The 25,629-nt window shown below is 44.5% G+C and overlaps 2 protein-coding genes across 7 annotated transcripts in view; both read right to left on the bottom strand.

Annotated features, from left to right (window-relative positions):
* Ccdc62 (coiled-coil domain containing 62) overlaps positions 1-2,056 on the bottom strand; it is a 39,487-nt gene extending 37,431 nt beyond the window's left edge. For 3 of the 6 annotated variants that reach the window (XM_021233302.2, XM_021233303.2, XM_021233304.2), the window contains exon 1: positions 1,892-2,051. In XM_021233302.2, coding sequence (XP_021088961.2) covers positions 1,892-1,927 — 36 coding nt within the window. In that variant the 5' untranslated portion in view covers positions 1,928-2,051. The other 3 variants (XM_005080630.4, XM_040731390.1, XM_040731391.1) reach the window with 2 other exon arrangements.
* A 2,878-nt stretch (positions 2,057-4,934) lies between these two features.
* Positions 4,935-24,073, bottom strand: Denr (density regulated re-initiation and release factor). The gene is made up of 8 exons (XM_040731365.1): positions 23,917-24,073; positions 23,107-23,221; positions 16,073-16,092; positions 14,204-14,288; positions 12,604-12,687; positions 7,781-7,897; positions 5,376-5,515; positions 4,935-5,271 (listed from the first exon to the last, which is right to left on the bottom strand). Exons 2-8 carry the CDS (start codon positions 23,210-23,212, stop codon positions 5,227-5,229), a joined length of 597 nt encoding a protein of 198 aa, XP_040587299.1. The 5' UTR covers positions 23,213-23,221; positions 23,917-24,073; the 3' UTR covers positions 4,935-5,226.
* Between the last annotated feature and the right edge of the window lie 1,556 nt (positions 24,074-25,629).

Genomic DNA, 25,629 nt, shown 5'->3' with positions numbered 1-25,629 from the left:
ACAGGGTTTCTCTGTATAGCCTTGGCCATCCTGGAACTCACTCTATAGACCAGGCTGACCTTGAATTCAGAGATCCACCGGCCTCTGCCTCCTGAATGCTGGGATTAAAGGCATGTGCTGTCACCACCAGGATATAACTGTCTTAAAGTCTAGTATATGGCAATTCCTATCAACCTGAATCCAGAGTTGGGCCCTTAGTGGTTATATAATCTTAAATTACTTAGTTTCTTTACCTGTAAAGCGTGTATTCTTTCTAAGGGACTTGCACATGCTTAGGCAAGTGCTCTATCACTGAGCAATATCCACAGCATTTTTATTATTAATTTTGTGTATGACTGTTTTGCTGCATGTATATCTGTGTACCACTTCCATGCTTGGTGCCTGTGGAGGTAAGAAGTGGATGTCAGCTCTGTAGGAAATGAGCCACCCCGTAGGCGCTGGGAATCAAACCTAGGTCTTTTGGAAGAGCAGCCAGTGCTCCTAATCAACTGCTGAACCATCTCTCCAGTTCCCACAGCTTTAAAAAAAATATACCCTTTAAGATGCAGTCTCACTGAATTGCCCTCCCCTTAGGCTCACTCCATGGCCTTGAACTTTCCAGTTTCCAAAGTAGCTGGGATTTGGGATTACAGGCCTGTAGCTTTATTATTATTGTTGTTATTATTATTATTTTGGGTTTTCAAGACAGGGTTTCTCTGTATAGTTTTGGAACCCATCCAGGCACTTGCTCTGTAGACCAGGCTGGCCTCCAACTCACAGAGATCCTCCTGCTTCTGCCTCCCCAGTGCTGGGATCAAAGGCATGTGTGCCACCACCACCACCACCACCCAGCTGGCCTGTGGCCATGTAAGTGCCTCGAATATAGTAATCCCTCAACATTAACTATTATTATTGATTACAAGTAGAACAAGGCCTTCCTATGCAGCACTGGCTGGCCTTGAACTCACAGCAATAAGTATGCCTTTATTTGCCAAGCACTTTCTGGGATTGAAGGTGTGCACTACCACACCTTGCTTAATTCGTGTGTGTGTGTGTGTGTGTGTGTGTGTGTGTGTGTGTGTGTGTGTGTGTGTGTGTAGGTCAGAGGACAACAACCATGAGTTCCAGGGCAACACAAATCATTAGGCTTGGTTTAATGAATCTTAACCCACTGAGCTACGACCATTAAGATGTACTGTGAAGCATATGGTCCCGAATTATGTTCTGTTTTTGTGTATGAAAAGCGGGAATGGAATTTGCCTCGTGCATTCTAGGCAACTCTACCACTAAGCCAAACCTAGTCCCAAGAGTTCTAACTTAAAGACAATAATTAAAGCTGGGATATGGTGGCTCACACCTATAGTCTCAGGACTCAGGAGGCAGAGGCGGTGAGTGATGCCAGCATGACCTACACAGGTGGGAAGGGCAGTACAGGTTCATCGGAGACTCACGTATATGACTATGACATTCTGAAAAAGACAACTAATGATGATTTACCGTTGCTGACTAGTAACTAAATACACACACACACACACACAAGAACTTGGAATTCCAAGTCACAATCCTTGAATTCCAGTCTCTAGAAATGACAGGCAAGGAGCATGGAGTTCGGTGGAGGAAAACAGGCAATAAGCCACACATACAAAAAAAAAAGTTCACGTCATCCTAGACTGATACATAAATGCAAACCTTGGGCAAATTCACTTTCAACACTGCCAAAGTGAGGCTGTAAGAAAGTCCGTCTACTCGCCAGGCTACTGTTAAGTAAACGAGGGAGGGCAATGTCCCTGTCAACGTTCAACAGCAATGCCCTGGTGCTCGCGCTTCGTCGCTCGGTCCTAGGTTTTGTTGGGCTGAGGAAACGGCTGCTCCGTTCCCTCTCTGCACCGTCTCCCGGGGCAGTGGCGCTCACCTGGCGCCGGAAGAAGACGTTTGCCGAAGGGTTCATGGGTGATGCCCCCGCCCCCAGAGAGAGTCGGTGCCAGTAGCGCGTCACCTCAGAAACGCCATAGGTGCCTGGCCGCAGTGGCGCGGGCAAGCCCGCAGCCCGGGACGCCGAGCCCTCGAGGCCACGCATGCGCACCCAAACCGTCCGGCCGCGCTGAGACGTCGCGCAGGTGGACGCTCCCAGTCTCGCGAGACTTGCCGCCGTGCTCCGGGCTAGAGAACACGAACGTGCTTTCACACGCTGGAAGCTGGGTTCCAGAGCGAAAGTCAAAGTGAATTCAAAAGTCGTTTCCAGGTCTCAGTGGCCCTGGTTCATCTGCTTTCTGACTTCCCTTAACTCAACTGGAGGGGCGGCAGTTACCCTCCCTGTGTGAAGAACAGAGCTTGGCTCTCAGGAGTCCGGGAGAATAATCGCTCGGGCAGACAGGATCAAACCAAAGATCACTCGAGACAGAAGGACCTACCCATCAGTCATCTATCTGCTCTTAGTAGGATGTGAACCATGACGTTTTCTGTCAACATTTACTAGATTATTGCTGGGTCCGGAGGCGGTCTCATTATTTTTACGTGTCTCCTCGAGACCACCTTTCACCAGACAGGCTGGCCAGCCATCCTCCTACCTGGTTCCCAGCTCTAGGATTACAGATGCCCGCTCGTGTTTTGTTTTTTTTTTAAGGATGTTGGGGGTCCGGGAAGGGCACGCAGCATGGCCCTGGACCCTCAAAGCAATTTCCACCCAGGCCTGACCACCTGAGTGTGGATTTAGGGAAGGAGAGAATTCAAAGTTGTTCTCCCGTCTCTCTGTACATGAACACACTCACACACCCAAAATAAGTGAATAAATTAAAAATTATGTGTGCTGGGGATCAAATTCCTGTCATCATTATGAAACAAACGCTTTATTACATATGTACAACCAAATAAGAATGCAACAAATTAAAAAAAATACCTAGATTGTGACCATTAGAATTGAAGTCAATCTTTGAACTGTGGGGTACATTAAATTTCAAGTCAAAGTAAAACATTCATTTTTACCAACAGTGGCATCTTAATCCTTCATTTTCTGGCAGTAACATCCGCTGACAGTTTAGGAGTGCTTGCTCCTCTAGCAGAGAGCCCAAGTTTCATTCCCAGCATGCAAATGGGCAGCTCACAACCACTTGTAACTACAGCTCCATAGCCCCCCCCCACACACACAAGTTCTTCTGGCCTCTTTGGGTACTGTACCCTTGGGGGCATAGTTCCATTTTTTAAAAGTTAGAACATTAAAGTGCCTTTCATGAACACCATGTTTACATAAATGGGGATCTTTTTTTTGGGGGGGGGTAGTTTTAGAGACGGTTTCTCAGTGGCTTTTGGAGGCTGGACCAGGCTGGTCTTCAGAGATTCACCTGCCTCTGCCTCCCAAGTGCTGGGATTAAAGGCATGCGCCACCAGTGCCTGGCTATAAATGGGGATCTTAAGAGCACCAAGAAAAATGCCAACAGAACACTTACCAAATAGCCACAGCATGTGCATTTGCCCAGTATTCCTACTTTCCAAAATCCAGTTAGTGAAGAATCTCACTTTTACCTTACATCTTTTTTGTTTGTTTTTTTCGAGACAGGGTTTCTCTGTGTAGCTCTAGCTGTCCTGACACTAGCTTTGTAGATCAAGCTGGCCTCAAACTTACAGAGATCCACCTGCCTTCTGCCTCCCAAGTGCTGGGATCAAATGCGTGCGCCACCAATGACAGGTCTTAACTTTACATCTTTATTACACATTTTTTTCCCTAAGACTTTTCTAAGCCCTTTCAAGGCTGGAGAGATGACTCAGCACAGTTAAAAGCACTGGCTGTTCTTCCAGTGGACTTGGGTTCAATTCCTAGCACCCACATGACAGCTTACAATTGTAACTCCAGTTCTGGGGTACCCTTTTGACACCCTCATACAGATATACACGCAGGCAAAACACTAATGCACATAAATAAAAAGAAAAACACCCTTTCATTCAAGAAAGACTGTATTTGTATTCATGATTTCATGAATTCTAAATTCTTAAAGGTATCTATACAACTTTAGCTTGTGACACTATGGGTTGAATGCAAAGGTCTTGTGCATGCTAAGCAGGCATTTGTACTGCTCAGCTATAGATAGTCCCACACCTGGAGCAATTTAAAAAATAAAAGCCTTTTCACATGTAACACCTGATTTTTCAAGGTTTCATTTCACCCAATGCATTCAATAAAATCAGTTTTTCCATAAATTTAATTGCTACTTCTAAAACTGTAGATTGCCAGACACAAGCTGTTTTTAATTGGTTATAATTTTACCCAAATGATATATAGTCAGAACAAGAATTCTCAGCCTCTCTGAGCACCCTTCCACTCATAACAGTAAGAATGAATGTCTAAAACAAATTTGTGGTCTGACCCTACTCAACATTACTGGGAGAAAAGCTTTTTCAAATATACAGTATCCTACCACAAGATACACACCATGTCTTTAACTGTTTATATTATTTATGAGCTCTAACATCATCAGTAACATTATGAATGGCACCCTCATCCATGAGTTTGTATATGAAGGGGCTTGCTGGGTCACAGTGCACATGGTTTTAAGGCTTTTAATGTACTTTATCAAGTACTCTCTGGAATTGGAATGACTTGAGCAAATCTACCCATTCTGTGTTGTTCGTTTTATCAACGAAGTGGACTTTGTCATTAATAAAAGAACAAATCCAGCCAAAACCCCATTAAAGTCTCACCAACCAAGGAGACACACTTCTGGTAAGAAAATGAGAAACAAATTCTTTTTAAAAGTCACTCAGCTTTATCCCAGTAAGATAACCAACAGAAACACTTCCCCAAAAAAGAAGAGAAGGTTTTGGTGCCAACTAGCTCAATGGCAGTGCTTGCACAGCAAGCACAGGGCCCTGGGTCCTACTGACAGCACCAAGTAGGCAGGAAGATCTACAGTGTTTTTCTAAAATAAAAAGTAAAAAAAAAAAAGAAAAGAAAAAAAAATCAGTACCAAATGACCAAAATGTTTTATTTGACTAAATTCAGATTCATGCATAAGCATGACAGTCTTTCTCTCTCTCTTTTGTGTATCAGACTTTGGCAATAAAAAAACAAAACAAAAACAACAAACCAAACAAACCAACCAAGCAGCCTTGTACAGAACAATGAACGCCAAGGATGAGGAGTCTACAGCTTTACTGTAGGATATACATATATACACATGTATATATTTCTGAAAGGCCTCTCCTCTGTTGGCCGTGTCAACTCTCAGGTCAGCTCAGAAACACGTGACTCCAGACTCACTTCTTCACTTCTCCAAGGTCTTCGATGCTGTCATCATCCACCTGTAGGGCAGGTAAAAGAAGTTTATGAATTGTGGCCAAAATTAAGAAATGAAGTAACTTGCTTTTAAAATGTGTTTCATGGTGCACGTGTCCTCTGCACTTACCTCTGGCCACTTTTCCTGGATGACATCGATTATGTCATCTGTGAAGTCTCCCTGAATGATGATCTCATCCTCCCCTGTCACTGAGGCACCGCAGGAGAATTTCTGAGCAAAAAATCTTTGTGCTTCTTTGAGATCAATTTCTGTTTTGGTTTGATTTTTAGAAAAAGAAAGGGCAAGATCATAGTTGGAATTGTACAAAAAAAGATATTTCTTAATTTTGAAATTTCATCTACATTTAAAAATCATTTAACAAATGATGTTAACGATTTTTTCCCCAGAACAATGATGAGAACTATTACAGGAAAAACTTTTAATACACATTTTCAAAGTCATATAGTCTCAGTAGTAGATTCCATCACACAGTAAGACCAAAATGGCTGCCCATGGTAACACAAGCCTTTAATTCCAACACTCAGAAGGCAGAGGCAGGTGGATCTCTGAGTTACAGGCCAGCCTGGTCTACAGAGTGAGTTCCAGAACAGCCAGGGCTACATAGAAAAAGAGAGGAGAGGGGGAGGGGGAAAACAAAGAAAGAAAGAATGAAAGAAAGAAAAAGGAAGGAAGGAAAGGAGAGAGGGAGGGAGGGAGAAAGACGACCACATGAATTCAGGAATATATTACTTCCTTCCAAGCATCACATTCATCCATGCTTAAGCTCTTTATAACAGAAAAACTGACAACATAGAACCAAACCTTTATACCTAAGCTTTGTTTTGTTTTTTTGCTCGTTGAGACAGGGAATTGCTACAGGAGCCCCACTGGCCTTGAACTTGCATTCCTCGTCTTAGTTTTAGTGATGGTTTGAACAGGAATGGCTCCCATAGACTCATGTGTTTGAATGCTTAGTCCATAGGGAGGGGGGGCACTATTAGAAGGTGTGGCCTTGTTGGAGGAAGTGTGTCTTGGTGGAGGTGGGCTCTGAGGTCTTGTATGCTTAAGCTATGCCCAGTGTGATACACAGTTGTCTCTGGCTGCCTGCGGATCAAGATGTAGAACTCTCAGCCTATATGCTGCCATGCTTCTCATTATGACTGTAATAAACTAAACCTCTGAAACTGTAATGCTGTGGTCATAGTGTCTCTTTGCAGCAATGGAAACCCTAACTAAGACATTTCCCAAGTGTCAGGGTTATAGGTATGTGCCACCTCAACAGATTAAATCTTAATATTTATACATCAATCTGTACATTTTTTATTGTCACACAGAGATCTTGGTTTACATTTTTACCACAGACTCTGCTATGCAGTCATCCTCCAGCAACTGAAGGGCTTTGAACAAAACTTCATGCCAATACCCACCTTCCCTCACCTCTATGGGCACTCCCAGAGTTGGGCTATTTTACAAACCTCTCTCAAAAATGACTGCTGGAGACACAGGAGCCCTTAGTTGGTTTTAAGTCCTACCTAGCACTCTTCATTCTATACAAATATATTCAAGCAGCAATCCCTTAAGAGCTGGGCTACAAAAAACTTTAAATGGTAATTTCAAAACTGTAGTTAGGAATCAGCTGAGTAGGAAAAGTCTTTGACTAACAACTCAGAGGCCCTCACTTCAATCTCCACAGTGGATCACATAAACTAGGCAGGCGGTACAGTCCTATAAACCAGTACTTGGGAGGTGGAAGCAGAAGGGTTAGAAGTTCAAGGTCATCCTTATCCTTCATTACTAGCACAGCCAGCTTAAGATACAGAAGCCTCATCAAGTCGTTTTTTTTTTCCCTTAAGGCAAATGGTTCACTCTATGTAGCCCTGGCTGACCATGAACTACCTATGTTTACCCACACTGGCATGTGCCTGTTTCTGCCTCCTGAGTACTAGAATTAAAGGTGTGTACCATCACACCTGGCAAGCCTGCCTTTATGAAAATAAAACAAGAGAAAAATAAAAACAAAGAAAGAAAATCTTGTGCTGAACACGGCACATATCTGTAATCTCAACACCTAGAAAAGAAGGTGGGTGGACTGCCTGAACTACACAGCAAGTTCCAGGCAAGCCTGGGCTACAGAGCAAGACTTTATAGGGGAAAAAAAAAATCCAGATCAGGGGTCGGAAAAAAAGATGGCTCCGTTCTTAAGAGCACTGGCTGTTCTTGCAGAGGCTATGGCCCAATTCCCAGCAACCACATGGTGGCTCACAACCATCTTTAACTCTAGTTCCAGGGAATCCAGCACCCTCTTCTGGCCTCTGCGGACACAAGGTGCACCCATACACATAATAATAAAAACAGAAAGAAAGGCAAAGTCTCCTCTTTTAGTACATTCCTGGCATAAACAGATATATGGAAGAAGGGATGCAGCTTCCCCAACACTACAATGGTATTTCATGATACAGATAGAGACTCCAGTTTATACACCTAAGCTGAGATATTCCAGGGTTGTAAACAAACAAACTAAAACCTCAACTCACCAAAAGTTGCAAGGCCACATACTCTCGTCACATATTTCTTCTTTGCTCTAGGAATTTTGGCTATGGTGACCTTCTGTGGTACTGTCTTCTTCTTCTGTTTTATTTGACCTCTTCCACCTTCATTAAGAAAGAGTTCACATCAATTGCTTCCTTTTCACGAATGTAAAACATACATCAGTCTTTCCCTTTGTTTTCAAATTCCTTTTCCAATTTACAAAATCACACAGGCTATTTACTCAATAAACATTTATCAATTAGTACTTACTATGTGCCCAGCACTGCGTTAAGGACTGAGGATGCAAAGATAAGCAGGACACAGTTCCCATCTGCCAGGAACTCACAATCTATTAAACAGAGTGGTGGTGGAGGTGTTAAACCAGACATTGTGATGCAGGCCTGTAGTGGCAGCACCCAGAAAAATGAGGGAAGAGGAGCTTAAGTTCAAGTCTGTTGCGAAGGATTGTCCATATAGCCATCCCACTGTGCTGAGAAAGCAACCTTGATTCCAGGACGGAGTCAACTGGGGTTAGCCATAAAGTTCTTGGAGAACTTTGCAGGAAGGCTACAGACAGCAGGAAGAGACTCAGGAGGAGTTCGGGAGGAATTTCATGGAGAGAGGGTGGGCTAACCATTCTGATTTCCTTGAGTTCTTCAGGTCTTTATCTCAATTTTCACTCCCAAGTTTTTACTGTACTACAGTAAGTTAGGTAATCATTTTATCTGACAGTTACACAAGTCCTAGGGACCATGGATGTGTCATCAAGTAATGATGCTTGCTGCCAAACATACAGGGTTGAGTTCAATCCCCAGAACCCACATGATGGAAGGAAAGGAAGGACTGGCTCCTGCAAACTGTCCTCCAACCTCCACACGTGTACTACCTCCCACACACAAATATTTATTTTTGTTTTTTTCATGACAGTGTTTCTCTGTGCAGCCTGGCTGTCCTGCAACTCAAAGATCTACCTGCCTCTGCCTCCTGAGTGTTAGGATAAAAAACGTGAGACACCTCTGTCTGATATAATAAATAAATATTAAAAAAAGACAGAAAATGTTTCCTAAAGGAAGTGACCTCCAAAGTGAGTGTTAAAAATCAGAGGCATGTATAAGACGCAGGGCGGTGGTGGCGCACGCCTTTAATCACAGCACTCGGGAGGCAGAGGCAGGCGGATCTCCGTGAGATCCGGGCTGGACCGACAGCCTCCAAAACAATACAGAGAAACCCTGTCTCGTAAAACCAAAAAAAAAAGAAAAGGTATAAGACATACATACATTCAGTCCAAGAGAAAAGACACTGAGTTTGGGAAGCAAGCTTGTCTTACTGAAGAATGCATAGGAGAGACAAGATGAAGACCAGCAAGTCTGCAAACTCAGTGTCTGATGAGTGCACTCTATGCATTCGTTACTTCTCCCCTTATTTGTGCACATGAATGCTTTGCCTGCATGCATGTATGTGTACCACGTCCACGGCTAGTGCCCACAAAGGTCAGAAGAGAGCATCAGATCCCTTGGAACTACAGTTACAAATGATGTGAGCCATCAAGCGTGTGCTGGGAACTGAACCAGAGTCTTACGGGCAACAAGTGCTCTTCACTGCTGAGCCTTCTCTCCAGCCCCCCCCCCCTTACTTCTCTTCTTGCTAGGAAAACACTCAACAAAAGCAAGTTTTTTAAAAAGTAACTTTTCAGCCAGGCGGCAGAGGCAGGAGGATCTCTGGGAGTTCGAGGCCAGCCTGGTCTACAGAGTGAGTTCCAGGACAGCCTCCAAAGCCACAGAGAAACCTTGTCTCGAAAAACCAAAAAATAAATAAATACAAAAATAAATAAAAAGTAACTTTTCTTTTTAGGAAGGAAGGGTTTCTTTTGACTCAAATTCAAAAGTACAGTCCGTCATGGTGAGGAAAATTATTGCTGGAAAGTCAGACGTCAACAGAACTGGAGCCAAGCTCGGGAGTGACTATACTGGACAAAGAGAAGCCACTGAAGACAAAGAATCAAAGAATGGATTCATGGTTATAAAGATCAGGCCAGCTCTAGTGTGAAGGGTGAATCTATGAAAACTAGGGTGGAAGAGAGGCAAACGCAGCTCCTGCATTCACTCCAGCAAAAAAACTAATCAAAATATAAACCAAACATGGCATCGGTAAAAGCTGCAGAGTAAAGAGCAGGAGACAAAGAACAGACTTTAGGACTATTAATGGGAGCCTAACACAGTTCACAGGTTTCCAGCTCACGTGCAGGATAATTGTGCCACCATGCCAACATGGGGGAAATGAAAGATCAATTCAGGACACAATCAATTTAATTTGTGGTATCTATGGGACCATACATATTTCCAGCCTGACATGGGCCAGGTATTACAGGTATACAGTGTAGCAGAAGTTAGAGATACAATAGAAATATCCTGGGAGAATGAATACAATGAGGAGGTGAGGACCTAGGACCGGGCCTGGGAAGTTACTTCGAAGGGACACCAGGAAGACAGATCTACACAAACAGGCAAACCAGTGAAATTTTCACTTCAGAAAGATTCAGGTGTTCTTTTTTTCTTTTGGTTTTTCGAGACAGGGTTTCTCTGTGGCTTTGGAGGCTGTCCTGGAACTAGCTCTTGTAGACCAGACTGGTCTCGAACTCACTGAGATCCTCCTGCCTCTGCCTCCCGAGTGCTGGGATTAAAGGCGTGCGCCACCAACGCCGGGCGACACTGGTAACTTTTATTAGAACAGTTTCAGTTAAGTTAAAGTCAGGTTAAAACAGGCTGGAGAGAGCAGTAACAGATGTGGAGGTGAGTCCCCTTTAGTAAAGACATCTTGTTAAGATCGGGTGATAAAAGGAAAAGATAGCAACAGACTCTTTTCTCTCTTAAGCAGTATATGTAAGGCTTTGGGTTCAATGCCCAGCACTGGAGGAAAATGGGGGGGGGAGAGAGTCTTTAAAATATTTATAAGCTGGGGGTGGAAAAATGGCTTAGCAGTTAAGCACTCTTGTTTCAAAGATGACCTAGGTTTGGTTCCCAGTGCCCACAAGACTGTTAACCATCTGTAACTCCAGTTCTAGAGATCTGATCCCTATTGTCTATATTCCACGGGCAATGCATGAACATGGTGTATATACATACAGGCAAAACACCCATACATATAAAATAAAAATGAATCTTAAAAAATCATAAGCTGATTTTAATAACAAAACAATTAATGAAGAAGAGATGGGCAGGGGACAGGTGCCACAACATAAAGAATCTATTTTAGCTTGGCGGTGGTGACCCACGCCTGTAATCCCAGTAATTGGTAGGCAGAGGCAGGTAGATTTCTGTGAGTTCAAGGCCAGCCTGATCTATAAAGCAGTTGTTAGGTTTTATGACAAATGCCTTCATCCATGGGCCAGGAATTAAAGTATTAAGGGTTAAGAGTTAAGGTACACGGGCTTACCAGTCGCTATACCACTGAAGAGAATGTCTCTCATGAGCTACCCCTTCCCCAGATCAGGGATAGATAAGGTCTCAAAAGCCCCTCCCAGATCATGACATAAAGCTGACAAGAAGATTGAGAGCTTGATGCTAGCCTAGTGAATTGCAAGTCAGACTAAGTTATATAATTGTCAAAAAAAATGAAAAAATAATAATACCAAGAAACCCTGAAATATAATACAAAACCTAAAAAAAAAAAAAACCTGACCACAAACAACCTGAAAAAAAATCCTATACAAAATGAAATTGAGAAAAACTTTTCACAGAAACTAGGAAACACACAGTATCTTAGTCTAGTTCAAAAGCGACAAACCGGGCATAGTGACCCATGCTTCTAATCCCAGCACCTGAAAGGGTAAAGCAAGAGGCTTAAGATACTGGTTAAAGAAAAGGCAATGCTGCCAGTCAGTGGTGGCACACACCTTTCATCCCAGCACTCTGGGAGGCAGAGGCAGGCAGAACTCTGTGAGTTCAAGGTCAGCCTGGTCTACATTAGTGAGCTCCAGGACAGCCAGAAGTTACACAGAAAAACCCTGTCTCAAAAAACAAAACAACAACAAAACAAAAACAGCTGGCTGTTGGTGGCGCATGCCTTTAATCCCAGCACTCCAGAGGCAGAGGCAGGTGGATCTCTGTGAGTTCGAGGCCAGTCTGGTCTACAGAGTGAGTTCCAGGACAGCCTCCAAAACAATACAGAGAAACCCTGTCTCGAAAAACCTAAAATAAAAAAAAAAAAAAAGAATCTATTTTAGAGAGGAGTTAATTGTTAAGTAACAGCTCATTCCACTTCAACAGAAAGGAACCCCCAAGAGGCTGATTTGTGTTTTGAATGCACATAGGACAAACATATATAAACTGTGAATCTGTTTTGTTTTTCCTTTTTTGTTTTTTTGTTTTTTTGGTTTTACGAGACAGGGTTTCTGTGTTGTTTTGGAGGCTGTCGGTCCAGCCTGGCCTCGAACTCACAGAGATCCGCCTGCCTCTGCCTCCCGAGTGCTGGGATTAAAGGCATGCACCACCATTGCCCGGCTTGTTTTTCCTTTTGAGACAGGGTTTCTCTACGTACCCTGGCTGTCCTGGAACTCAGAGATCCATCTGCCTCTGCTTCCCAAGCACTGGGATTAAAGGTGCTCACCACCATAACCATTAGCTTCTGCTTTTTGAGACAAGACTCTCGTCATGTAGCTCAGGCTGGCCTTGAACAGGATCCCAGCAGTTTTCTGGCCTGAATCTCTCAATATTAACATTACAAGCATGAGCCAGCATGCCTAGCTCACAGTAACAGGCAGTGCTCATCCCTTCACCTATGCTCTATAAGAGGGAGGTATGTTTGTAGAAAAAAGTAGATTAGGTCTTACCTCTCTTTTGTTTTTTCTTCTCCTCCTCTTCCCCTACTGGTCCTTGACCTTCACTAATTCCAGCTTCTGGTTTGGGTGAATTTTCTGGAGAGAAAAATAAAACTCAAGAGCATGAACATCATTTTATACAAATAGCAAAACAGTCACCTGCTGAGGATGTGGCTCAGGCTAGAGTGTTGTCTGAGTCACGAGCCCTGGGTTCTGCTCCCACTTTATTCCAGCACTGAGGTAAAGGCAGGAGGATCAGAAGCAAGGCCAGGGTTTTTTGGCTTTCCTAGTGTCCCGTTCCCCGTGTGTCGTCCGTCCGCCCCCCCCCCCCGTCTCCCCATCCCCGTGTCCCCCCCATCCCCCCAGAGGATCTGTTGTTCTGTGTTTCTACTGATGTGTTTCCTCACTCTCAGATTTCCCTATCTTTTAATTTGACAAAAAAGAAACCTGCTCAAAATTTTAGGGGGCTTGTCTCAGATTTCTTTTGAGAATCACTAAAGGTGGTATTTCTTGTTGGTAAGACACTACCAGTAGAGCTACAGTATTCTAATGTTTCTGGTACACAGTCCAGTGAGCTACAAAATTATGCCTCGTCTTATTAAACAAAAACTTATGTTAACCATGATGCCAAAATTTCTTCCTCATTAACCTTGTATCTTAATGCTCCCCATGAGGTTACAAGAACAGAAACTCAAAAGCTGAATTATAACTTTAAACTGGCTTTTGTTTGTTTTGGTTTTTGGAAGCAGGGTTTCTCCATGTAGCCCTGACTATCCTCAAACTCAGGAATCCATCTGCTCAGACTCTGGAGGGCTAGGGTTAAAGGTGTGCACCACCATACCCAGCTACTCCTTTAACTCTTTAACCTGATAAACAGCCTCCTCCACCATATACACCTTAAAGCAGACAATGATATCAGCAAAATCATCAGTCTCATCGATACTGTAAGAGCCTGCCAAGGATTCCTTAGATGGTTTTATCTGTTCTCTTCCTCTAACAAGGGTAAAACTGACCCAGCCAATCCTTACTTATTATCAGTTTAGAATATTTTTTAAGGCTTTTTTTTTTTCAAGACAGTGGTTCTCTGTGTAACAGTCCTGACTGCCCTCTAATCTAGGCTGACCTGGAACTCACTGAAATCTCCCTGCTTCTGCCCTCCATGTGCTGGGATTAATGGTGTGTGCCACCACAGCGTAGCCCTCAGTTTAGAATCTTAACACACTGATCTTGTTAACATCTGGTCCTGGATGAAATATGCTTCTCCTCCTGCATCCCTCTTTAAGTCATAATCATGTCTAGGCAGGTCATGCTCAGGGCCAAAATGCAGGAACTAATTACAAGACCTGCCTTAAGTGTTCTTTTGCAACAAAGAATAACTAAGTAAGTAGCTATTATATCCAAAGGCCTTACCAAGGAAAAGAGTATCTGCCTCATGTAAATAAAAACTGAGCCTGTTCTGGAACTCACTTTGTAGATCAGGCTGGCTTCGAACTCAGAGATCCGCCTGCCTCTGCCTTCTGAGTGCTGGGATTAAAGATGTGCACGACCACCTGGATTTCGTCAATACAATTTTAAAATAAAAACCTATGTTCAAAAAGGAAAATTTCCATACCTACAGTCAGTTTTGCAAACTCATTTGGAAAATTCTTCTCTAGCCATTGTCTACATTTAGCAACATCAGGCATATATTCACAGTACTGGAAGGGAAGGAAAAGAACAAATTGAGTGAGAAATCATACATTTCAACCAATATAGTTAAAACATCCCCATTTACTTGACACATAAAGAATGATAAACTACACACATGTACAATCTCACTATGTAGCCAGGGAGGTCTCTAAATCTAAATCAGAGTACTGGAATTACATGTCACCATTCTCAGCCTTGCTCGACTCATCCACAGGAAATCTGTAATTCAATTAGGAAATGTCCCTTAAGAAATGAAAACTCGATGCTGGGCGGTGGTGGCGCACGCCTTTAATCCCAGCACTCGAGGCAGAGGCAGGCAGATCTCTGTGAGTTCGAGGCCAGGCTGGACCAACAGCCTCCAAAACGATACAGAGAAACCCTGTCTCGTAAAAACAAAAACAAAACAAAACAAAAAAAGAAAACTCAATGGGCATGATGGTTCATGCCTTTAATCTCAGCACTGGGGAGACAGAGACAGAGTTAGAGGCCAGCCTGGACAGCTAGGGCTACATAGACACCTGGGGTGGAGTGGAGTTTGGGGGGGGGGGTATGTGAAAACTCAAATCAGAATCTCCTCAGAGCAACTGTTTACTTTTTCATCAAACAAAAGGGTCATTAGAAGGCAATAACAGCCAGGCAGGGATGCAAGCCTGTAATGCCAGCACTCACTCGCTCAAGAGGATCAGGCTAGAGACTGTGAAGTCAAGGTTATAAATCACGCAGTGAGACCACCTACTCTAAGGAAAAAGAGTGAGGGAGGAGAGTCACAAACGAAAACCACGTTTCTTGCTTTGGCCTCAAAGGGCCCTCATTATTTTCCTGACTTGTCCATGGAACTTGACTGAAGGGAAGTCTTATGCTCAATTTCTACTCATCTTTCTTCTGGCTCAGGCATGTAAGTCTTGGCTTCCACCATTTGACTACTCATAAATTCCACACAAAAATCTAAACCATACAGTCAAGAACAAAAAAGATGTACACATGTGGCTGGAGAGATGCTTACTAGTTAAGAACACTTATTGCTCTTGCAAAGGATCCATATTTAGGTTCTAGCATCCACATTTTGGCTCACAACCACCCACAACTCCAGTTCCAGGGGATCCAATGCCTTCTTGACCAGAGGGCACTGAATGCATATAATACACACAACTCATGTAGGCACACACACACATAAATAAATAAAAATACATCCACAAATATTTTTAAGAAAAAAAGACATCTATAATCACAGCTACTCAGAAGGATAAGGAAAGAGCATTGTTTGAGCACAACTGAGTTCAAAGATAATCTGGACAACACTGAACACTGTTAGAGTCTACATTCATTCATTCATTTTTTTTTTTTTTGAGACATGGTTTCTCTGTGTACTCTCTGATGTCCTAGAACTCACAGAGATACCCCTGTCTCCCAAATGCCGGGATTAAAGGTGTCCATAACCACCCCTGGCTCATTTTTGGTTATTCGAACAGGGTTTCTCCATGTAGCCCTGGCTGTCCTGGAAATCACTCTGTAGACCAGAGATCTGTCTGCCTCTGCCTCTCGAGTGCTGGGATTAAAGGCTAAAACCCTATTTTATTAAAAAAAAAAAAGAAAAGAAAAGAAAAAAAAGGGCCTATAAGATAAGAGAGTATGTATAAAGATAAAAAAGTATTCTGATCCCGGGCCAGCAAGATGGTTCACAACTGACAGGACATGAAAAATAGAAGAAGCTCTTATATTAACTCTAAAATCAAGAATGATCTCACATGCAGAAAAAAAAAAGAAAACAAAAAACCTAACAAGCAGGACTTACCTCTGTTGGTAATGAACAGACTAGAGAAATGGAGAGAAAAAAAGACGTGAAATGTTAAAACCATGACAACACAAGAACCTCATACTTTCTATCTGACAGAATACTTCAATTTTCCCCTCTAGTTTTTCATTTCTTTCTCCTTTTTTTTTGAAGACAATTATGTGTCATCACTCTACTTTTCAAACACTCTACTTGAGCGTTTTCTCTCTCTTAACACCCCAAGAATATTAGTATCAGCCAGGAAGCACACACTGGCTTCAAACTTCATGATATTGCTGCCTCGGCCTCTTGGGTGCTGAGATTACAAGCACACACCTTACCTGCCTTCAGACTTGCCAGTACTACTCACTTTTCAAATACTACTCTGCAGAGATTTCTGGGGTAAAAGGTACATGATTATTCAAATGACAGTTCTCTGACACTTTGGCACAGAGCAGAAGCGTAACACATGTTTTCTAAATAATTCAAGCTGTTCTCTGAATCCCTGCTAGGTCTCTAGCTTAGAGATGAGACTGGTCCCCTCTAACTCAGGGACTGGAGAGGTGGCTTAACAGGGTAGCATGCCTGCTCTTGCAAAGATGGGAGTTTGGCTCCCAGCACCTATATCAGTGGCTCACAACTATCTGTAACTCTAGTTCCAGATCTGACACTCTCTTCTGGCATCTGTGGGCACCCACAATGTGGCACAAACACATACAGACTCAAATAAAAATAGGGGAAGAGACATAAAGACAGAGACAGGGTCACAGAACATTATTGCCCAGGCTAGGCTGGAACTCCTGGATTCAAACAATCAGGCCTCAATCTCCTGAGCAGTTAGGACTTCAGGTGCATAACACTTCTCGTTATGCCATTCTTCTAAACCAGTGGTTCCCAACCTGGGGGGGGTCACCACCCCAAAAGCCTCACTCACCTAAGACCATTGGAAAACAGATATTTACAATTCCTAACAGTAGCAAAATTACAGTTATGAAGTAGCAAAAAATAATTTTATGGCTTGGGGGTCACCATAACATGAGGAACTGTACTACAGGGTCGCAGCATCAGGAAGGTTGAGAAGCACTGACCTAAACCCTCTCTAATTCTGATAAATCATACCACACGCTGTCACTAAGTTTTCTTCCTTCACCTTTCACGCTGCTGCCAGTTGCATTCTCACATAGCTTCTTTGCTCAAAAACCTTCAGTGACCTACAGCAAGTATAAAACAAGGCCCAAAAATCTGGTCCAGACACAAATGCTTTCAATTACCCGATTCTACTTCCAAGATTCTCATTAACAAGTACACTGCAAAACCTGCAAATCTACATTCCCCATCTTTTTCTACCTCTCTTCCTGCTCTTTGGCCTGGCATATCTGCCTGCTTAAATACAACCTGCCCTTCAAATTCCTACCAGCTGCGCTCGCCTCTACGTAGTCTCCCCCTCTACAACTGGAAGAACCTCTCCCCTCCCCATCCAACACTCACCAAAGGCTACTCAGTCTAAGTTGCATGTAGAGAACAGGCAGAGCCTTGCTGTTGTACAGTCCTCCCCACAATCTAGCCCAGCACATTATCCTCATGTACTTTTGTCAATTGCTGATTCACTATGGCATGGACCCTATTAAGAATGCTATTGCACTTTCTTACCAAGCTGGCTAATGAAGCCCACCATCATAACATGCTAAGGCTGGACTCTAAATGCACCTTTTGGTAGCCTGTGCCTTACACACCTGGCTTACTAAGCCTGGGGTCACAGAAAACACATTTTACCTTTGACTCACACAAGCAATCAACAAAATATGCTTCACAGGAAACCATCATGTAATACCCATCACCTAAGGCTTCAAACAGGGCCCATTTCCTCATCATCTCCTTACTTCACTCTTCCTTACTTCACTCTTCAAGACCCCTCCCCTTCTCAACTCCCAATTTATGGTTGTATTAGTATTATTTAACTCAGTGTTTTCTATTTCCTATGTGAGTCTCTCCTTCTACCACCTGGGTTCAAGGATTGAATTCAGGCCATCAGGCTTGGTAGCAAGCTCTTATACAACTGAGCCCACTACTCTCAAGTGTTCCTTATACATATAGATCAACTTTAACTCCCTGGGGGGTAGAGCTCACCTTCTCGTAGTATCTGTAACGACAGCCCAAAAGTAAGGAGGGAACTGAAGAAAGTTAACTTTTCTCAGATTAGGGACTAGACTGATGTGGCAGGCAAAGACAGCTGTAGTCAGGCTAAGCTGATTACCTGATCGCAATTACTGGAATCCTCAACAGAGGGAGAATTAACTCTCAAAAGCTGTCATCTGATCTGAGCGCTACTCTCACACAGACAAAATACAATTAAAAACAAAAGAGTAGTAACTGTTCACCAGTGGGACAGATGGAATAGTGTCACCCTTTCAAAAGCCACCACCCTAGTGACACACATGGGGGTCTAGGATTGTAGAACAGTTTATTGCTTCTCTAACTCATGAAACCCAGGGCTCAATCCCTGACACCCATACACTGGGCCAGGTGGTACACAACAGAATGATCAGAAATTCAAGGTCATCCTCATTTACACAGCAAGTTCAAAGACAGCCTGGGATACAGGTGACTTGGTTTTGTTTTTTGTATACCTAGCAGGGGGTAGTTCACACCTATAGTCCCAGAAGTTAGGAAGCAGAGACCAGCCTAGTGTATGCTGTAAATTCTAGCCTGATCAAGTTACATAGTAAACCCTGCCTCAAACAACAGCAACAACCAAACAATACATATTTTTGTTTTGTTTTTTGTTTGTTTGTTTGTTTTGGTTTTTACGAGACAGGGTTTCTCTGCATTGTTTCGGAGGCTATCGGTCCAGCCCGGCCTCGAACTCACAGAGATCTGCCTGCCTCTGCCTCCCGAGTGCTGGGATTAAAGGCGTGCGCCACCACTGCCTGGCAACATGTTTTTTTTTGTAGTTGCTTTTTTTTTTTTAATTTGTTTTTTTGAGACTGGGTTTCTCTGTGTAGCCCTGGCTGTCCTGGAACTCACTATGTAGACCAAGCTGTCCTTGAACTCAGAGATCCACCTGCCTCTACCTCCTGGGTATTGGGATCAAAGACATGGGCCACCACCACCAGGCTTTAATACCCTTTTTTAAAGTGATACAAATGGGCTTAAAACGTAGTATAATGGCTAAGAGCATATACACCAACCTGTGGACACCACTCACATAGACACAAATATACACACATAATCAAAAATAAAATCCACGGGCTGGAGAGATGACTCAGAGGTTAAGAGCACTGACTGCTCTGCCAGGGGTCCTGAGTTCAATTCCCAGCAACCACATGGTGGCTCACAGCCATCTACAATTCAATCCGGTGTCCTCTTCTGGCATATAGGCAGAACACTGTATATGTAATAAACAAATAAATCTTTAAAAAAATAAAATAAAAAATAAAATCCACAGGCTAGAGATGGCTCAGTGGTTAAGGTTTAGAAAACTGATCTTCCAGAGGACATGTTTCAATTCCCAGAACTAATTATGATGATTCCAAAGGATACAATGCCCTCTCCAAGTCTCTGTGGGCACCAGGCAGGCAAGTGGTGCAGACACACATGTAGACAAATCCTCTATCAATACGTTAAAAGAAATTTTTAAAAATACAAGTAAATCTTTTAAAAACATTTTTTTAAAAAGTTGGCCTGGTGGTTCTAGACAGCCAGCAAACTCCAGGACAGCCAGAGCTGTTACTCAGAGAAACCCTGTCTCAAAAAAAAGTTTTTAAAGCAACATAAGCCAAGTATGGTGATGCACACCTTTAGTTCCAGCACTTAGGAGCCAGAGGCAGGATCTCTGTGCATTTGTCAACCTGGTCTACATAGCACACTCCAGGCCAGCTGTCTCCAAAAATAAAATAAATTTGGTAATTCAGTAAGCACAGCTTTCCTATTTTATATCTCTCACTGATTCTTTGTTTACATCTTTACAAGGATATTATTACAATAACATTATATGTCAGTCTACATGCCCTAACTGCCATCTTTTTTTTAATGCAACCTAATCTAATACTACATAAAATAGGGAATCTTGCTGGTTGGTTTAATCCCAGCAATTGGGAGGTAGAGGCAGATGGATCTCTATGAGTTTGAGGCCAGCCTGATCTACAAAATGAGCTGAAGGACAGCCAGAGCTGTTTCACACAGAGAAACTCTGCCTAGAAAAAACAAAAAACAAAACAAAAGGAACCTTAAATTTTGTGAAATGGGTAAAACAAACGATAGCTCTACTTGGCCCCTACCAGTGTCTCACTATGTAGCCCTGGCTAGCTTGGAACTCATGTAAATCAGGCTGGCCTTGAAGTTCTGGTGACCCTCTTGCCTCTGCCTCCTGAGTGCTAGGTGATATGTGCCATGATTAGCATTTTTGGTTTGGGGGTTTTCCTTTGTTTTTTTGAGACAGGGTTTCTGTGTAGCCTGGCTGTCCTGAACTCAGAGATCTACCTGCTTCTGTCTCCTGAGTGCTGGGATTAAAGTTGTGTTCCACCACCCAGATACAGTCTTACTATACAGCTCCTATTGTAGCCCACGCTGGCCTCAATCTTGCAACAACCTTCCTTTCTCCTTCTCCCAAGCACTGGAACTATAGGTCTGAATCACCATACCCTGCTTGATCTTTATAAACAAGTCACAATCTATGTAATTTCTTCCTTTTTTCCTCTGTCACTTCCCTTCAAGTTTTAAGATAGGTTCTACGAAGCCCAGGCTGGCCTGGAATTTTGAGATCCTCCTGACTAGCCTGTGTGAATGCAGGGATTACATGTGTTCCTTCACATCAACTTTAGAGGTCAGGACTTACAAGAAGCATGCTTACCCACTGAGCCACCTGTCAGCCCCTCTTAGGAAGTCTGAAAACCTGTCTTGGCTATGTACTGTCCTTCTGCTAAGCACCTCCCACTACCTCTTTAAAGCCTGTGCTTAGGATTTATACTAAAACTGTTTCGTCTTCCCTGGGAACACACCACAGAGGCTGTGGGGTCAGGATGAGCCCACAGGAGTTGTTTACTCGGGGAGTGAAGACCAAAGGCCAGGAGTGGATCCCTATCACCAAGCTGAGCCACCTGGTCAAGGACATGAGCAAGTCTCTAGAAGAGGTCAATCTCCCAGCCCTTGAGGAGTCAGGATACTGACTTTCTCCTGGAGACATCCCTTAAGACTGTGCTGCGGTAGAAGCACACTCACAGCAGCCAGCAGACCAGACTCAAGGCATCTCCTGCCACTGGGGACAACAGTCACGCCAGTCTGGAGGTTAAGAAGCAGCCACTGCCATCCAAGGAGCCAAGCTGTCTACCACCGTGTGTAGGTTACTGAGGCACAAGAACTGCACACCCCATACTAAGTGACTGGCTGCTTGCTACAGCCTTGGACTGGTGTATTTCACCTCCACCAGCAGGGACAATGGCACCGTCTTGGCTTCTGTGTCCAAGAAGCTCGTACCAATGGCCAGTATTGACAGTGAACACTGTATTTCAGTCAGGGACCTGGGCAACTTCATCAAGGCCACCTCTGATACCATCTCCAAGGCCTACAGCTACCTGACCCTCTGGAAAGAGACTGTGCCCACTAAAATCTCCCTGTCAGGAACTTACAGACTGTCTTGTGAAAACTCAAACCAGAATCTCCATGCACAGGACCCAGGACCCAGGATCCAACCAGGGCTACCACAATTTCTCTACAATGAAGCTAATTAAGCTTATTTCAAAAGAGAAAGAGAGAGAAAAAAGAACAAAGGTTGGGGCTGGAGAGATGGCTCAGTGGTTAAGAAAGCTTACTGCTCCTACAGAGGACACGGGTTTGATTCCCAGCACCCATCTGGTGGCTCAGGACCATCTGTGATTCCAGTTCCAAGAGACCCAAAGCACTATCTGACCTGTGTGGGTTCCTGCACACATGTGGCACGCATACACACACTCAGGCACATATAGAAACCCATTTTTAAAAAAGTAGTTAGGCATGTTGGCACATACCTTTAATCCCAGCACTCTGGGCAAGTGGATCTCTGAGCTCCAAGGCTGGCCAAGGCTACAGCACCCACATAAAAGCCAGCACAGACACAGGACAATCCCAACACTGGGGAGGCAGAGGATCCAGTCACCCAGTCTAGCTCATTAGAATGTAAGACTCACTGAGACCACCTTTTCAAACAAACAAACAAAAAAAGACTGAAGTGAAGAAGTCACCCAACTTTGACCTCTGGCGTCATGTCCACAAAAAAACCTAATTATCCAAAGCCTGTCTTGCTACATGTCATTCCAGCCTCACCTCTACTCCTTAATCAGCAATTCAACGTTGCTCAAGGAGCTCACAGGGTAAAGGCATCTGATACCAAGCCTGAGAGCCTGGGTTCCTTCCCCACAATCCGCAAGATGGCCCCTCAACATTCACACATGGATCACAACACAATGCACACGTTCACAAATGAACTAAAATTCAACCCTCGAGATTCTAGTAAGCCATCAAGCTGAACCCTTCCTCACCCCAGTACTGGGATTGAACCTGTACTGCGATTTGAGGTTCTGAACTTCCTGGAGAAGTGTTCTGCCGTTAGGCAACATCTCCAGGCCTTGCCTTTCGTCCCAACTTCCTTCAGGATGGCCTTTCTCACTTCTTCCATACTTCACCATCTCGTAAGACTCCATATGTCTACAGCCTCCAAAGCCACAGAGAAACCCTGCCTCGAAAAACCAAAAAAAAAAAAAAAAAAAAAAAAAAAAGACTCCATATCTTCCAATAAGCTCTCCATAATAAAGCAGTAAGCACCCAACATCTGGCTGGGATAACCTACTTGCCTATCTCTATTCCAACTGGACTGTAAACTCCTCTAAGCCAGGAAGCAGGCCCAGAAGACACGGGAAGAGAAGCATGTTAACCTATGTGCCCTCACTAGGCTCCCTCCTTAATTAAGAACCCATCAAACCACAAGCAGACAGATGTGGGAGCTAACAAGACCAACTGTGAAAACTACCAACATTAGGCATAAAAACAGTGAGCAAAAGTCATTTCTTTCTCCCAGCACTTGCCTCCACAATAAAGGACTCGCAGAGGGTATTCCGAATCTAACTTGGCACTGTTCCTCGTATCGCCTTTGCAATCAGCGCCACTGGATTCAGAAATGTCAGTAGCCATCTCACAGACCTGTAAGCAAAATAACACAACTTCACTACTGTGGGGGCTCGACCACCCAAAAAAAGCAGCGTTTGGGTGCGGTCTTAGCTTTCACTATACTCCCCTGCACCCCAAAGCTGTTCCGATTCTATTAAGAAGGCCACACGTTTGGCTGGAGCGGCAAAATATGACCACTTGTGAGTTCATCTACCTGTTCCACGGGTTTACGGGGAATCAAGAATGGGCCATGAAGGCTGAGCGCCGGGACGAGGGCAAAAGGGACAGCACAGGAAAAGAGGAAGCAGTTGGGGGCAACACAAGGGGTGGGTGACTTCAACAGAGACGGGGCAGGTCTGAGGCTCATCTGGGAGGGATGCAGACTGTAGGAAAGGCTACACAGCATCTGCACGACACGGGCGAGTCACTCGGGGTGACCAGCATGCAAGGTGCGCCGACAGCACCAAGGGAGAGAGCCCGAGGCAGGGACGAGGACGGAAGTGCCCCGGCCTCGGGAGACAAAACTGGGACCTAGGGACCACGAAAAAGGGCTGGCTGCCCTTAAGAGGGCGGACGCGGAGGGGAGATCCCGGGGACGCCACAGGAGGCCCCCATGTGGGCGGGCGTAGAGACGCTCGGCCCGGCCCCCTTCCTCCGGGCAGCGCCTCGGCGGCCCCCACACGCTCCACCAGCTCCTCAGAAGCCGCAGCGGCGCGAGCGCTCGTTACCCAGCCGGTCGCACAGCCCCCGCCGCCTCCGCTCCCGCCAGCTGAAGCGACACATGCAACTCTTCTTCCCCGGCCACAGCAGCCCGAAAGCCGTCTGGAGGCACGCTCGCGCGAGACAATAGGCCTTTATCGCGAGATCCCGGCAGCCGCTAGCCGGTTGTCGCGAGAAGCCTGACTGCCGTGGGTGGGCGGGGCGGACAGGGAGGAGCATGCGCCCTGCGCTGGGGTGGAGGGAATGGGCCTGAGTAGCGTAGAGGCGGACGGCCAGTAGGGGGCGCTCGCTACCTTTGGGCGAGGTTGAGCCAGGGGCGCAGTGGGGCGTGGACTGAACTGGCTCTTGAGTCACAGGTGACTCTCTATAAATGATGTGGCACCTTGCCCCAGTGTCTGAGCTACATCCTAGAGTTCCAACTAACCACTAGCCGGATGGAGAAGTCACCCTCTGCGGAGAGATTGTGGCTGGATGAGACACTGGGTTTCATTTCATTACTTTATCCTAAATTGGAATTATTCTTGCAAAGATCCTATCAATTGCTGTTTAAATTTACCTCACCAGGCTCACAACTGTTTTCATATGATTTGTGCATATTCCGCCTTCTACGTGTTCTGTGCTTGAGTTTATGCATCCTATCTCAGGGCTTCAGGTTTTAACCACACACGGCCTCGCCTTAGTTTTGCTTCCTTGTTTTTATCTTGGGGAAACCCCTTCATCTGCATACCCAGCCCAAGTCCCGCTTGTGAAACGGGAATAACGCCAGGGCATTTAAGAAAGGGCTTGACAGAAAGACGATTGCTCTTCCGCCAGTGCTAACTGCATTCACAGCCCTTTCATTTTCTGTTGACAACTTACTTTACATGGACTAAGTTCACCAGAGAGCCATCCAGCGTGGTCTCCTACAACTTTTTTTTTTGGTACTGGGAATCAAACCCAGGGCCTAGTGAATGCTAGGCAAGTGCTCTGCCACTAAATTATAGCCACTGACCTCCAATAACGTTCTTAAATTAAAAACAAAACAAAACACATCCCAGCATTTCATGGTACATATCATTAATCCTAGCATCAAGGAGGCAGAGATCTCTGTGAGTTCCATACCAGGCAAGGTTACATTGTAAGACCCTGTCTCAAAAACTAAAATTAAGCCAGGTGTAGTGGCACATGTCCTTATCCCAGACTTGGGAGGCAGAGGCAGGTGAATCTGAGTTTGAGGCTAGCCTGGTCTACGAAGTGAGTTCCAGGACAGCCTCCAAAACAATACAGAGAATCCCTGTCTCAAAAAAAAAAAAAAAAAAAGAAAAAGAAAAAAAGAAAAGCACTTTTTTGTTGTTTGTTTGTTTTTTCAAGACAGGGGTTCTCTGTGGCTTTGGAGGCTGCCCCGGAACTAGCTTTTGTAGACCAGGCTGATCTTGAACTCACAGAGATCCGCCTGCCTCTGCCTCCCGAGTGCTGGGATTAAAGGTGTGCACCACCAATGCCTGGCGGAAAGCACATTTTTTAAAACCAATGCCAAGATTCAGGGCTGAGGGCATGGCCCAGTTTGCAAGCATGAAGATTTGAATTAGATTGCCAGGACCTATGTCCAAAGCCAGGCAGGGAGAGCAGTAAGGTGGCTTAGTGGACAGAGGACCTGCCACACAGGCTTGACCACCTGAGAGTCTAATTCCTGAACCACATAAAGTTGAAAGGAGAGAACTAAAACTCCACAAAGTTGCCCT

This window comes from Mesocricetus auratus, unplaced genomic scaffold (assembly GCF_017639785.1).
Source record: "Mesocricetus auratus isolate SY011 unplaced genomic scaffold, BCM_Maur_2.0 Super-Scaffold_100025, whole genome shotgun sequence".
Taxonomy (NCBI): Eukaryota; Metazoa; Chordata; class Mammalia; order Rodentia; family Cricetidae; genus Mesocricetus; species Mesocricetus auratus.
The sequence above is the reverse complement of the archived record's forward strand: the minus strand, read 5'-3'. Positions and strand labels throughout refer to the sequence as shown.